This window comes from Squalius cephalus (assembly GCF_949319135.1).
Source record: "Squalius cephalus genome assembly, chromosome: 15".
NCBI classification, from domain to species: domain Eukaryota; kingdom Metazoa; phylum Chordata; class Actinopteri; order Cypriniformes; family Leuciscidae; genus Squalius; species Squalius cephalus.
In genome coordinates, this window is record NC_137136.1 from 22,986,493 (window position 1) to 23,002,269 (window position 15,777).

Genomic DNA, 15,777 nt, shown 5'->3' on the forward strand with positions numbered 1-15,777 from the left:
GAGGGGGAAGTAGTCGTCGCTTTTCATTGTTTGAATCAGAATTACACTGTATTAGGAATTTCTGATTTCAAGAAATGTACCCAGACTTTTCATAAAACTGGCATTCAGGTAAGAACAGTTATTCTCCTGAACACTAGGTGGCAATGATAGCCTTGCGACTACCTGCCGCTCCAGGCAAATGACTCATGGAACAGGTCTTGCAATTTTCTGGTGTTTGGCACGGCTGCCTTTTGTCTGTCAACACAGACATAGCCATGTTAAGATTTATGATCTTGTGCCCTTCATCGCCAGAGGTTATTCTGTTTCTCTGGGTGCAGTCAGTCAGCTCTGTTTGGAGGAACATGCCTTTCCTTCAGGGTATATGAAGACACTGCTATCCAATGGCACGTCACATAATAATAATGTCGTAAAAATATATCAGCGATTTCACACAACAATGAAGTAAGTTCCATCATAATTGTGAAAATAAACAGATTGCCTTCAGGAAGTAAGAACAATTATCTATAGAACCGTTGTTCTCAAGGACCAACTGCCATTACTGCACTAAACGAGGAAGGGTAGCTTTGTGGATTGCATCAACATTTGATATATATTGTGGCCTTCAAGTGGAGTCGAAAATATATTGGCCTTCAGAGTTTCAAGCATAATAAACATGACAGAAGTTTAGTGAATTTCAAACTTCCGTAAGTGTAATCTTATGTCATCACATGTGTCATAATAATAACAACGATTACCCAACTCAAAAGTAGGAGTTTCCCTGGTACACTCTTAAAGCCACATTCACACAGCAGCAGAATATGGTTGTCTGTCCTGCATTTGAGCCCTTGATATGGTTACATTCATGCACAGTTCAGTTATTTCAGTCAGTTCAGTTAGTGACAACCAAATTCTATAGTTCACACCAAACTCATACATTTTCACATCCAACATGAGCGAAATGCCAGCGCTCAATTGTCTAATCATCATAGGTAAGTAGTGGCAATGCACTTGCTTTTGGATCTCAGGAGTTTTTCCAAGGATATGTCTCCAACCGTTAAAACATTACATTTAAGTGAAAATGAATGGCAGATTAATATCCAGCATGGTGTGTGTCTTGAAATCAGTGAAAATTGCAGGTTAGTGTAGCTACTATTGAGGAAATATGCTCAAAAGGTTTTTCACCTGTGAATGTCAGAGATGTGTTTTATCAGTCATTAGAATGGTCGCATCTGAGACAGTAAGCAGATTGCATTATGTTTTCATCAACTTGCAAGTTACAAAGTTTATTGTTGCTACGTGGGCGTTTAATACATCTGGCCAAAATATTGTGTCATAAAAGGCTGTATTGGCAAATACCAAACTAAGACACTCTTCTCTGCTCTTCAAATACATAAAATATTAGCCATTACAAACATAGTGTTTTTTTGAGTGAAGAAAACGCTGTACTTATTCAAAGAACCAGTTCTTCATTTACCCTTATACTGCAAACAAGCAGAGATGGTCTCCAAAATGTGTGCAAGGCGGGTGGAGCTACTGTATGAGGTTTTGCCGACAGTTTGAGGATCCTCTGGAGTTACGAGGTTTAGTCACAAGAAACGTAAAATATAGATTCTGCTCATGATGAAGCGATTGATATTTTTAAGTCCTGCCCACAACCGCATTCTAGGAAAAACCTTGCTGTGTGAATGAAACCAGACTGGACAACTAGTGCTCCGCTTTCCTCCCAGATATAAAAGCTGCTGTAGGTTAATGAAGATTTGACAGTTGGACTCTTGTTGTGTCAAAGACTTTTCAGTTTTATGGATGTAGCAATCTTTGATATTACTTTGGTCACTGTTACCGTTGCACATACAGACAGTATTCGACACTACTGTAAGTTGCTGTGTGAACGGGACATTGAGAGTCACACCTGTAAGTAACAACTGACAGTGATATTTAAACCAGATATTTGACTATTTCCATAAAGTCTTGTAGCTTCTTCCAGTTAAAGGATTAGTTCACCTTTCCAATGTGATGACGCAATTCGTGGCGCGTCGCAGACCAGCACAAGACGAACAATTGTGGTTAAAAAGTACATACATTTTTATTTATTTTTAGAAAATGACCTATCGTTTCGCTAGATAAGATCCCATTCCTCAGCTGGTATCGTGCAGAGCCCTTTGAAACTGCATTGATTTGAACTTCAACATTCTGGTTGCCATTGAAGTCCAATGTGCGTACAAAAATCCTGAAATATTTTCGTCAAAAAACTTTTCCACTGAGTGAGTAAATTATCAGGAAATTTTCATTTTGAGGTGAACTAATCCTTTAAGAACCCCATAGAGGGGAATATTTGTATATATGGATGTGTGAAAATAATATTTACTATTGCTGTAATGTACCACATTAGAAGGTTCTCTGAATAATTTACAGAGAGAAAGAAAATTTTATTTCCACCTGTAAGCAAAACAGACATTATAATTGAATATGCCAAAATGATTCAGAATTGAATCCAATCAAATGAAAATTGGAATCAAATCTACTGCTTGTGAATCAGAATAGAATCAGATATATTCAGTCATTCATACATTTCATTCATTTGAAATCAGATATACCACTTAGTGCTCAAGGATATATTGTTTTTTATTACTTGAGCAAAACTTTAAATATCTTTGAATCATTTAAATGTAACCTGACAAACTCAAAGTCAATCAGAGCAAAACTGGTGATTTCAGACAACTCTTCTGTGTGATACGCATCAGATGGTCTGTGGACTTTGGAGATTTTAATCCACCTTCCAAAGATTTAAAAGGGGTACCTGTTTCTCATGGGGGGTGGGATTGTATCTTTTAATCAAGAACATTGGCCACAACGTGATAGAGCTGCTGAGAAGCAGCAGCCTTCCTGACAGCTGGCCATAAAACAGCTTCATCAGACTCGCTATATCACACGCAAAGTAAAAAGTTCTAAAACACCACTTTGATCTGGTCGGATCCGAACCCAGATACAAAACCCTGACAGTGACCACACTCACACTCAACTCCCCCTCCACTAACCTACAGCAGTCAGATGTTCTCTTTTATTTCCTCTCACCATACAGTTCACATCCATAATGCTGTAAATACAGTTTGTTTTATGTTCACTCATTCAGCAGTAGCTGGGGAACTCCAGAAAGCAGAGACGGAGCCAAAACACCCCACTTATTCTGCCAACCCACATATTTCATTCCCATGCACACCGTCATGTCCACATTCGCGTTCAACTACACTCCGGCATGACGCACTGTTTTGTGCCAACATAGTGGAATTTTCAAACTACCAATGGGTTGTAATATTTTATAGCTTTTTTTTTTTCGTTTTTTTTTTCACTGCAGAGCAAACTGCCAAGATCTTTCACAAATACTCAAACCGCATTCTGTTATACAAGCGGGTAGTAAATGTTCATGCTCACTTGTTGAAAACCTTGTTAGAAGGGGAAACATTTGTGACTGAGATTTTCCTGGATATGATTCACAGTTTTTCCCGAATAACGTGAACAAGACATGCATCGGTTCAGGGTGTCGCAACACATTTTCTTCAGGCTTAAAAAGAGATTGATTTCCTAATGAGCTCTCCATAAAACATTTGGTAACACTTTAATGTAGGGTCCAATTCTCACTATTAACTAGATGCTTATTAGCATGCATATTTCTAGGATATTGCCTGTTTATTAGTACTTATAAAGTACATTTTAATGCCTTATTCTGCATGACCATATTCTATATCCCCTAATCCTACACAATTCCTAAACTTAACAACTACCTTACTAACTATTAACAAGCAATAATTAGGAGTGTATTGAGGCAAAATTCATAGTTAATAGTGAAAATTGGATCCTAAACTAAAGTGTGACCAAACATTTTCCTCAAAAACCATAGCAGACGAGCAAATTAAAGGGTTAGTTCACCCAAAAATGAAAATCCCGTCAGTAATTACTCACCCTCATGTTGTTCCAACCCCGTAAGACTTTCGTTCATCTTCGGAACACAAATTAAGATATTTTTGATTAAATCTGAGAGCTGTCTCACTCCTCCACAGGCTTCTTTGTAATTGAAACTTGCCGGCCCATAAAGTTAGAAAAGACAATGTTTAAAATAGTCCAAGTGACTAGTGGCTCAACCATAAGTTTATCAAGCGACGAGAATACTTTGTGTGCGCAAAAAAAACAAAAATAACAACTTTATTCAACTATTCATTTCTTCTGTGTGGGCCTCTGAGTGAGTTCACATAGTGTAACAGCGCAGCACTTCTAGGTTGTACATCAGAACGTAGGCTCACTATTGGCCGACGCCAGTCATGCATGTGATGCGTGTGATGCTGGCTAATAGTGAGCCTACATCCTGGTGTACAACCCAGAAGCGCTGTTAAACTAAAGGCGTTATTTTTGGGGGGTTTTGCGCACAAAATGTATTCTCGTCGCTTGATAAACTTATGGTTGAGCCACTGTAGTCACTTGGACTATTTTAAACATTGTCTTTACTAACTTTATGGGCCGGCAAGTTTCAATTACAAAGAAGCCTGTGGAGGAGTGAGCCAGCTCTCAGATTTAATCAAAAATATCTTAATTTGTGCTCCGAAGATGACCGAAAGTCTTATGAGGTTGGAACAACATGAGGGTGAGTAATTACTGACAGAATTTTCATTTTTGGGTGAACTAACCCTTTAATGGCTTGCAGGGAAAAGAGAACTGACCTGGCTATATAGCCTGCTTTAGAACCGGAATCTAGTATCAGGGTTCCTGCAGGTTTCAGTTAGTCAAATTTAAGACCTTTTTAAGACATTTTAAGACCATAAAGATAGAAATTTAAGACCTACACGACGCATTGCCAAAAAATATTCAAATCAAAGAATTCATTTTATTTCAATGAATTCAGTAATTGAAAAAGCATTAGCTTAATTTACAGATAAAGCAATCACATTAGTAACCTTCCAGACCCAACAACGCGTGTCAGAGAAAAGAACAGAATTAGATATAATTTTTTTAATAGAAAATTGTACTTTGCATATTATAGGCCTACTGTAAAAAACACATAGTTGATTTTAATTGATCATAGTTGATCATAACTAGAGATGAAATGGCATGAACATTTCATTAAATTATTATAGTGCCAAAAATTATCACTGTTATCACAGAATCCTGTTCAAAAAGTACTAATACTACACAATGAAATCAATTCACCAAGTTTTATGTCGAAAAACAGCAACAAATAAAATTAGCATCAATGCGCACTAACATAAACATTAAAATAATACGATTAAAAATGATAGCCAGATTTTAAAAGTGTCTTGCAACGTTATATACTAACATGTACAAGTTCAAATAAAGTTGACAAAAAAGGTTTTTATAAAAAGATAAACCTCACATATTTCAGACTTTAATTTTTTTTCTTTTTTTTTTTTTTCTTTTTATAAAAAATGATTTAGTGACATTTACAATGCACTTTAGCTTATCTTTTATTATTAATAGTAAAATTCGGTCCGATTTTCCCGTGGCGTCTGTCGTTGCTATGCAACTCCACAATGACAAAAAAGTTTTAGTGGCTAATGGATTTCCACCGCCGAAAAACACTTGCTGTAGCTCTGTTACAAGATTTATTTACGGAGAAGAGAAAAACACCCGTAGTGTTTGGGTGCACCCGCATCCTTCATGTCTTTTTTCATGTTGCTGCGCCTGGAAAAAAAACGAGTGCGTCGCTTCAATTATAAGTGCGCTTACCGCGCGCCTACATTTGAATGAACTTGAACGCGAAAAAGACGCGATATGTGAACACTGCCTCTTGGCGAGCGACTTCGATACTTTTTTGCTACTTTGTAATAACTTTATGCGGCCAGCGTTTCTGGAAATGAACGAAGGTAAAATCTTTTTTAAGACCTGACTAAATGAAATTTAAGACCGCGGATGAAAATCTGGCTGTTTTTAAGACGTTTTAAGGCCTTAAATTTAAAGTTCAGAATTTAAGACATTTTAAGACTTTTTAAGACCCCGCGGGAACCCTGTAGTATGCATCAAGCGCAGAGATTAACTCTCTATATAACATCAGTTATATGATCTAAAATGATACCTACTAAAAAGCAGTCTTTCTGGGTCAGACTAAAGCGAAATATGGTTCTGAAAATCATTTACAGCAGGAAACATTTAAGTGACCAGCAGTAAATCCAATATTATGTTAAGCACCAGTAATGGCGGCTCCCCAAATATTTCACTGCCAAATATGACGGCAGGGCCTTGTAATTTTCACACTGTGGAAACTGAAGATGGGAAAATGGAATCAAGACGTTAGAGTTGCAGGAACATCCCACATGATTCCAATAAAATGGTAGGAAACCAACTTGGCTGATTTGAACATTGTCGTGAAATAAGTGAAGGTAGATCTGACGTAAAACAAGCAGGGCCAGAAAGCCCAACAGGTTAACACTGGGTTGACTTAAATACTTGAATTTTAATACTTCACTTTAATAACGGTTTCATTATATAATTTAGTTGAATATAATGGGATAGTTGGATATCAAATATTATTATTATTTTAACTCTATGCACAGTGTGTGTGTGAGAGTGTGTGTGAGAGTGTGAGTGTGAGTGTGAGTGTGAGAGAGAGAGAGAGAGAGAGAGAGAGAGAGAGAGAGAGAGAGAGAGAGAGAGAGAGAGAGAGAGAGAGAGAGAGAGAGAGAGAGAGAGAGAGAGAGTTCAAGAATTGTACAGAACATGGCAGAAAAGCAAGGTAAAAACAGAGGCAAAATGAAAGCGAGAGTCACCTTGAATATGCCGACCCAATCCTTGGGATTTGGTTTAATGAACTGCGTGAGGGTGTAATGGCATTCTAATGCTGCATGAGGAAGGTAACTTTTCCCCACATTCTGGAAGATGACATGGGCAAAATTGGACGTTTCCATGGTGCTGCTTGCTGCTGTCCCCTCCAGGAATAAAGCCATCTGTCTATCAGCAGCTGTGTCTGTGGGAAGACAGGACCCATAAGAGAAGTGAAACAGAAGAAACATCTAAAAATATTCTGTGCCAGATTCTACAGTAATCTAGGGTGAATGTCTTTAAGTAACATTATGAATCAATTTTCAAAATCACACAAGTAAAAAACGGTCATCCAGATATATTATTGTAAAATGATTCTGATGCAGGCACGCTGGGTCTGTATTGACTGTACGCCCACTTGTTACCAAATAAATAAAGAAACAAAATATTGATTTGAGTTGAACTTTGTTTGACTATGTGAGGAAAAAAAGAAACATGAAGAGTTCAAGAATCATGAACACCCTTTTATGTGGGGGTGTGCAGATCATGAATGATTAAAATGTCTCCATGATCTGCTTTTGAAGAAAGATTGTAGTATCGTTTCACATCGTTTCATAGTATCAGTTGCAGTTCTGGCACCCCCGTCCCAACATACTGTACACTGCGACATACATTTACATCACGTTTAGCAATACAGCGTTAGGTTGCGCTCACGTGATATTGCAGTTCACCATCCCGAAAGTTTTTTATTAGCATGCGTTTTAATTCCTTGCCAGTTAAACTTTTAATTTGCACGCTGTTCATTGGCTGTGTTTCTGAACAAGTACACCGGAAGCACAGTCACACGCCTTCACAGTACTGAACTAAGTTCTCTTTCGCATTTTATTGTGCTTAAGGGGGTCCTATTATGTCCTTTTACAAAATCTTGATTTTGTTTTTGAGATATGTCTAGAATATGTTTTCATGTTTGATTGTTAAAAAAACTCATTATTTTTCACATATTTTACATTATTAGAGCACCTCTCTCCCCAGTCTGGCTCGAACACGCTGATTTCGATGAAGCCCCTCCTTCCGAAATACGAAATGTGCTGTGATTGGTTAGCTGGCCCAGTGTGTTGTGATTGGCAGTAGGGCTGCACGATATTGGAAAAAAAATTACATTGCGATAATTTTTCCCCAACGATATATATTGCGATATTGCGTGCCATCAATCCAGGCTAAAGTCAATAATTAGCCTACCATTCCATGATATTAATAATTTCACTAAGCAAGCTTCATTACAAGTGACAAAAAGGCCACTTAATATTTTATTCCAAAATTAGAACATATACGTCAGAATTCGAAAAAAATATTTCTGTAAAAAAATCGTATTCTGTCTCTCTCTCTCTGTGTCTCTATGTTTTCGGTGCTAATGCAGTGACGCGTTCATGTAAACGGCACTTAAAAGCTGTCACAAAGAACCAGCAAAAGTAATGATTATGAATATGTAAAATATTACAATGAGACATTTTAATTATTTATTAATAAACAAGTGTTTTCTGTAAAGATGAAGTTGACGATCTTCATCTTCGCAGTAGTGATCGCGTGGGAGAGAAATGCACTTTTCATACGGATTACATTATTTTGTTTTGAATGGTTCTGTTTAAAAGTAGAGATTTCTGTAGATAATAGATATATTTATATTTTTTTTTTAGGTGTGTGAGGCGAGTAGGCTACCTTATACGCTGAGTTTCAGTTCATGGATTCAGGCGCTGGCGCCTCCGTGTCGTGATTATGTCTGCTATATTTACTTTTTATTTATTAAATCCAGGAAATTTACTGAACACTGATTAAAATTAAGATACAATTAATACAAAACGAAATTCGCTTTAAAGAAAGGCTTTGTGCTTTCTGTTTGAGGTCTCTGTGAAAGTTTTAAAGCAGTTTTTTAGTGCCGCTTTCATAACGGTCGCGTCCGTAATGGAGAACTGTCACGTAACATTGTTTTTTCCTCATAAATGCGAACACGAAAAATAAAATACTTTTTAAAAAAGACAACCATCCACAACTTTATAACACTCCAGCAAAATACCTCTTTTTGGTCAACATCCTCCTTTTTGTAGACGAAATAGTCCCAAATAGCTGATTTTGACTTTCTTTTTGGTACGAAATCTTTTTCTTTTTTTTTTCTTTTTTGCGGCGGATCGTCTTCGTCGCCCATTTTTAGCTATAAGAATGCCAGTGAATGTTGGCTGTGAGCGCGGTGAGCTGCGGCACAGCGAACCAATCACTGTGCAAGCACGCGGAACGTGCAAGTCACCCCAGCAAAAAGCCATACAACAAACTCGTGTTTACTGTGTGCTACCCTGGTGCTACCGTTCTCTCAATACACCATGGGTGCTACTACCCTTCACATCGCATGTTCCGGCGATGTGACTATCGCTCATTCGCACATCGCGATGTCGATGTTAAAATAGAATATCGTTCAGCCCTAATTGGCAGCACTTAGCGTCTGTTCGGGAAATGTCCCACCCCTCCATAATTGCGAGTTCTTCTCTAGTGTAAATATTGAGGATGGCGTCAATTTCAAACCAATTCAAGCCCGATTCAGACCCTGACAATTTTTTACGAACAAGAGGATCGTGCAGAATGGATTTCATGCAAAGACTTTGCAAGCACAGATTTCACAGGACGTTTCAGAGTGGTGTGTTGTTGTTTTTTTGTAATTATTCTATTCATTAAAGATATGTTATCCACCATTTAATCGTGATATTTGTCAGAAAACTAAGTTAATACAAACACTAATCGATCACAAAACCAAGGTTAATTTTCCTAAGGAGCGGTGAACCAACAAAATTCGAGAGCTTACAAAAGCAAAAGAAAACAAGCTGTTCTCCATAAAATGTGCAGAACACAGATAAACATTGGGATTTTAATGTTCAGGAACACTGTTTAAAATAAATTAAACACTCTAAGTTTGTCAGCCTTAGGAAGGTCAAACAAATGAGTTTTGGAAAAAAATGTCTCTTTGACATAGCGACAACACTGTCTTCTCTCATGCAGCTCAACCAGGCCTGGTCCCTTTTTTGCATATTCCGTGGGCGTGGATTATTTAAATGAGTAACATTATGACTTCATAAGATCCGGAAAAATCCCGTTGTAGTCCAAACAAGCCGTTCGTTGTAGTTATTGAAAAGGGGATTCTGTTAAATAAAACATCTCCCTTTGGAATGGACTTTGAGCTTTGTAACCTTGCAGATCTTTTTTAATGCTCAAACAGCATTACACACTAACTTAAGTTGAAAAATTGGAAAAGCATAATAGGACCCCTTTAAACTGTTGTGGTACATCAAATACGCTGACCTTGAGATCAAATGCAACAGTGCACTTTAAAGACAGAGAGCAAAACTCTCAAGCACTCAGAGTGTTCAAGACGAGTGAAAATATATCTGTGCTAAGCTTGTACTTAGCCTCTAACTCAAACACTGGCAAGCGAAATCTAACAATTATTGAGTCGCCTAGCTAGCATGAAAATTTTGTCTCACATGCGAGTGATTTACTTGCACAAACAGTTTCATCACATTCTAAAAATGTGTGTCTATGGAGGGTGGCTCAAAGAGCAAAGTTTTGATTGGATATCTACAATTGCAAGAGATTATTCCAAATCAAGAACTAGGCAAAACATCGGATAGACGCCAAATACAAAAATAACAGTTCACACCTTTGCATCTGAGATCAATCAAGTCATTTCTATGTAATTGATGCTTACTGTGTCTTAAATAAATGAAGTAGGCTACTAAGCTTAATAATAGGCTCCCTAACAAACAAAATGATATATTTAAAAACTATAAAACTCACCAAGGCCTGCCTGGACTTGATTAACCTTAGGCTATATGAATGAACAATGAAGTATGAGAATAGGAACATCATGATGCAAGCTGACATTAATATTGCTTGATTTTTAATTGTTTTAATAAATATATTTTGTTGTCATGCAACCAGGAGTAGAAAAATGGTTGTGAAATCTTTTTTAAAGTGCCCCTTTTATGCTTTTTCAAATATTACCTTTCATGCAGTGTGTAATATAGTTTGTGAACGCAAAGGTTTGCAAAGTTTTAGCTAAAGATCAAAGTGCACGAAAATAAAGTTATTGGGCCTCATTTATCAATCCAACGTAGAAACGAGCGCAGAAATCATCTTAAGTCAGGGTTCACGTGTGATTCATGAAACATTTGTACGCTGCCAATCCCATCATACAAATTATCGCATGTTGATAAATATGGCGGCTCAAAACAATCGAGATGGAGAAACATAACCCGGTCAAGAAGAAGTAGTAAATCTCATGAAAGAGAAATTGATCTTACACCAAATACTGTTAACCTCGTAATTATAAACAATTAAATTAAGAACATTAGGCTATTTTAGTTCCCCTCACTCCACAACAAATTTAAATTTATTGGTATGCTATTCAGAACAGAACAAGAATAAAAAATAAGTAGCAATTTAATTATAAAATAAAACACAAATAAGGCTATAGTGGCATTCATTATAAACAATATCTCAACTTCAAGCCAAAATGAATTTATTTAAAGCGAAACTGAAACGGCATTGGGCTCACGTAGGCCAACTCTCTCATTCGGCACAAATCCAAATGTTTCTATATTCGCGATCAAACATTTGGTTGCTAAATTATTCATTATGTAAATAAGGCTTTGTTCTTCACTTGTGTTCCAACATCCACGTAAAACAATCTATGAAAATTAGTTCATTTTAGTTTAATGATGTTTTTTTTTTTTCTGTCATCCTTTGGTTAGGCTACAGTATATGAACACGTTTTCACTCATTCAATTGATATTAAACCATTCAAGCGCAATAAGACGCAAAAAATAAATCTGTGTTTGTGAAGCGGCGCTCTGTGAGCAAAGATTTCTATTTCAGATAAATGCTGTTCTTTTGAACTTTCTATTCATTCATCAAAGAATCCTGGGAAAACTGTTTTCAAGATTGATAAAAATAATAAATGTTTCTTGAGCAGCTAATCATCATATTTGAATGATTTTTGAAGGATCATGTGACACTGAAACACTAAAGATGCTGAAAATTCAGCTTTGATCACAGGAATAAATAACATTTTATAATATATTCAAATAGAAAACAGTTATTTTAAATTGTAGGCCTAATATATTTCACAAAATTACCGTTTAGTTTTTTGTTTTTAAATCTTACCAATCACTAAATTTCTGAACGGCACTATATGTGTGTGTTATATTTTTATCCATATGAAGTATTGAGTTATGGTGTGAGGTCAGGTGGTTCATCAGTGAGCAATGTCAGAGTGGAAATGTTACTATTTTTAGTTATGGGATAATTTGTCCTGTGTCTCAAGATTAGGCCATAAATTAAAGAGAAATGTCAGAGAATTTTGAAATAAGATAAAAGGAGCTTAAGTTTATTGCCCAGCCCTATTTGTTTAAACCGTGAGAGGCGTCTACTCTCACCTATGCTTACACTACGCCTCCATCCTATCATGCTTCGGGTCAGAGGTCACTCTTCCACCAGAACTAGACTTGCGTACGGCCATTACCGGAAGCCAGTGATTATAGTTTATAAAGTTATAAACATGGATTATTTTTCAAAAACGCATCACTTCGCTTCAGAAGGCCTTTATTAACCCCCTGGAGCCATATGATTACCTCTGGAAAGATGAATGTGTATTTAAATTGGGTCATTTATGTAGTAGAAATGAGAAATTATTTTTGAATTTGGAGCCTTCTAGACTGAGAAAAGCCAGAAAATTTATTTTTGGCTCATGTGGATGAAAGACAACAACTCCCAGAATGCACTTGCTTCGCTGCTCTACGAGGGCACTCCCAAGCCAAGCCTACCGGTTAGAGAGCAGTTCAACAACAAAGCTAAGCTACTAGTGAGTCTCCGTGACAAGTCTGCCCGGGTTTTTGAGATTGCACAAAATGTCCGGGATTCGGCTTTTGCGTTCTACAGTCGCCATTCATCATGTTTACTGTGGCGAGCAGGACGAGGCTAGGGCCGCGGGAGAACGACGCGAGGCCGGTGGCGTCATTACTGATGAGCGACACCTGTGAGACGCACCAGTCTCGTATCTCTCACAGAGGAGTGGGAATTTTCTTAGCAATGGTAAAACGCACATCAACTGATCACTTGTTTAGCGTTCATGTAAACACTACATTCAGAATCACCAATCGGAATGAATTCAGTTAGATTGAAACAAAAGGTGTGCATGTAAACAATGAATGGCGACCGCAGAAAGCAAAAGCTGCATCCCGGACATTTTGGACGATCTCGATGGCCGGACATGTCCGGGAAAAAGAGGATGTAGACTATGGTAAAACCCAACTACTCAGCTTTCTCCACAGAATAAGAACCCGTTAGCTTAGCTTCCAGATAAAAGATGGCTGACACTGTGTGTACATTCTGTGAGTGAGATCCCACCCTCTATGGGCGGGTTGAGAACATGCAGAACGAGCTCCTACTACTGGCTGTAGTCTCTAGCCTCTGGCCAAAAAAGCCTCCGATGACGCAAAATGACGATTTTTGCGTCATCGGAGGATTTTTTCCAGACAAAAAATACATAAATCTCTCATCTCAGGGGGATATGAGGGAGGAAAGCATGGCAATTCGAAAATACTACAGGTTTTCTACTGATAAAAAGCTTAATGCTAAATTAAAAAAATCCTGAAGTATCCCTTTAAAGCTTGGAAGAGCCAGGATATTTTTTAATATAACCCTGATTGTGTTTGGCTGAAAGAAGAAAGTCATATACACCTAGGATGGCTTGAGAGTGAGTAAATTATGGGACAATTTTCATTTCTGGGCGAACTAACCCTAAAGCATATTAAGATAATTTATTAATGCAAACTGCATTTATTCTTTCTAAGGTAACTGGGTAAAATTATTATACAATTATTACCACATCTATCAAACACTAGGAAATGTACTTTTTTTTAAGGTTGACTGAAAAGCTTGCTATGTCTCACGCTCATATGGAGATGATGACTCAGTAAGAAATGAACAGAGTCTTCTGATTGTCAAGGGGGTTTTTTTCTGGTGGTTGTGAACAGTCAACACTAGCCACACTGATAAGACAAGAGTAATTTGTTTTGTAATCATGGTAATTCCTAAAATAATATTTCAGTGGCAGAGAACAAAGTTGTGTGTAGTGGTTTACTGACTAGTTTGTAGGCATTAGGTGAAAAATAATTGTTAACGTGATAAACATGAAAACCTTATTTTCATATACTTCACTAAACTGTCACATTTTTTTTTTCTTATTTAAGAAAGAAACAACGTCATCTTATGCATGATAACTGATAAGAGAGCTGTAAGTGCAGCAGCAGAGCATGGATTTGCTGACACTCGGTCAAGCTTTAAAAACAGCTGAGCTCTACAAAAAACGAACAAACAAATCGGTTATTTTTTCACACGACATATTTCAGCATTTGCCCGAGTGAATTACTTCCGACAATAGCACATCAAAATAATAACTCCTCCTTTTTCAAATAAAAAAATATGATTACCTTTAGCCGAGTAGTGACGTCACCCATGACGTGTTTACTAACTTGAACTGTAAAACGCTTCACGTTTTCATGTTTACACAATCATTTAACGTTAGCCCTGTTACAACAAAATTAACGTACATTTATTGCGGCAATTTAGTTATAACTTCCGTGAAACTAATTTGCCTGGCAATCCAAAGGTCGTCAGAACACAGAGTATTGCCAAAACACAAACAAAAGTATGACATTAGATAATATAGCAACCAATTAATTAGTTATACGTTTAAATGACTGTCAAAAAACCGATGTACCTCAAAACTACCGTTTTTAGACATTAATGTGGTTCTATTAGGCCGAAATTACTAGCACGGACACTTCCAACTTAATTTTAGTGTTTACCATGTTGTAACGAGAAATAATAGTTAGTTTAATAAACGATATTCCGCACAGAATATATAGTCTATGTATATTTATACCAAATATAGTCTATACATCAAGTTTCTATATTAGCTAAGCTAGTGTTAGCGATGTAGCTTGCTAGCAGGTTTTAGCCGTCTGGCTAAACAATAACAAACCATAATGTCAAGACAATCACAGCTTATTAGCTTTTGCCATTTAACCACTGTTCAATCATCCCAAACCAACATCTCATTTGCTCTTTATTTCTCTATAAAAATAGATCAGTTAATATTTTAAGTCTAGTCAAAGTGCGAGGCCGATAGTTAATGAATAACCCGTATCATGCTCCCGACCAACTGTTTTTCACCAAAACAGAGCTCAAAATTATATTACAAGTTAGTCAAATAAAAATCATAGTAGATAGGAAAGACTAATACTCATACAGACCTATAATAGAAGTAAATAAAAAGACGGTACAATACCTCATTCTAATGCTGAAGTATCACAAAAAAAAGCCCAGCGCTGTGTTTGACGCACTTTCCAGTCTCTCTCAGCGCAAGTACATCCCCTGTCTGTCCGTGTCAGTGGTTTCCCGGAACAACACAATAACAACACCACACACATGACATATCTTCGACCATCACGGCTATGACTAACGTATGAAACTACCGTTAGAAAACGTATTTATGTTTATTGTGTAAGTGAAGATAAAGCATTTAGTTGCGCGTGCTTCAGTTATTTTACGATAAACCACTGACTTAAACTGTACAAATGTTTCATGGTTTCATTTTTTTTTACAAATAACAAAAACAACAACACTATAATTATTGAGGTTCTTTAGTTATAACTTCCGTGAGGCTAATTTGTCACTAATAAATTAACACTGGCACATAGTAATAGAAACGTGACTAGCAATACATGACTGTCAACATATGATGCACTCAAACTCTAAGTTACATGTTTATATGTATCAAGTAACCATTCAGTTATATTCTCGCGTTGTTTTATAGATAAATGAAACTCTGTACGAGTTAAATGTCCAAAGAGACAAATGTTTCTCTATCTGTTTGCATGTACAATTAAAAAACAGAAAAGCAGTAAAACATATTTGTATTACATACAAATA

General features: G+C 36.9%; 1 protein-coding gene across 2 annotated transcripts in view; it reads right to left on the minus strand.

Annotated features, from left to right (window-relative positions):
• tax1bp1b (Tax1 (human T-cell leukemia virus type I) binding protein 1b) overlaps positions 1-15,601 on the minus strand; it is a 33,972-nt gene extending 18,371 nt beyond the window's left edge. The window contains exons 1-2 of one of the 2 annotated variants that reach the window (XM_079895043.1): positions 15,134-15,601; positions 6,750-6,946 (exon numbers count right to left, since the gene is read on the minus strand). In XM_079895043.1, the coding sequence (XP_079751169.1) occupies positions 6,750-6,926 (177 nt within the window). In that variant the 5' untranslated portion in view covers positions 6,927-6,946; positions 15,134-15,601. The remainder of the gene's footprint in view (positions 1-6,749; positions 6,947-15,133) is intronic. The other variant, XM_079895044.1, reaches the window with a different exon arrangement.
• Between the last annotated feature and the right edge of the window lie 176 nt (positions 15,602-15,777).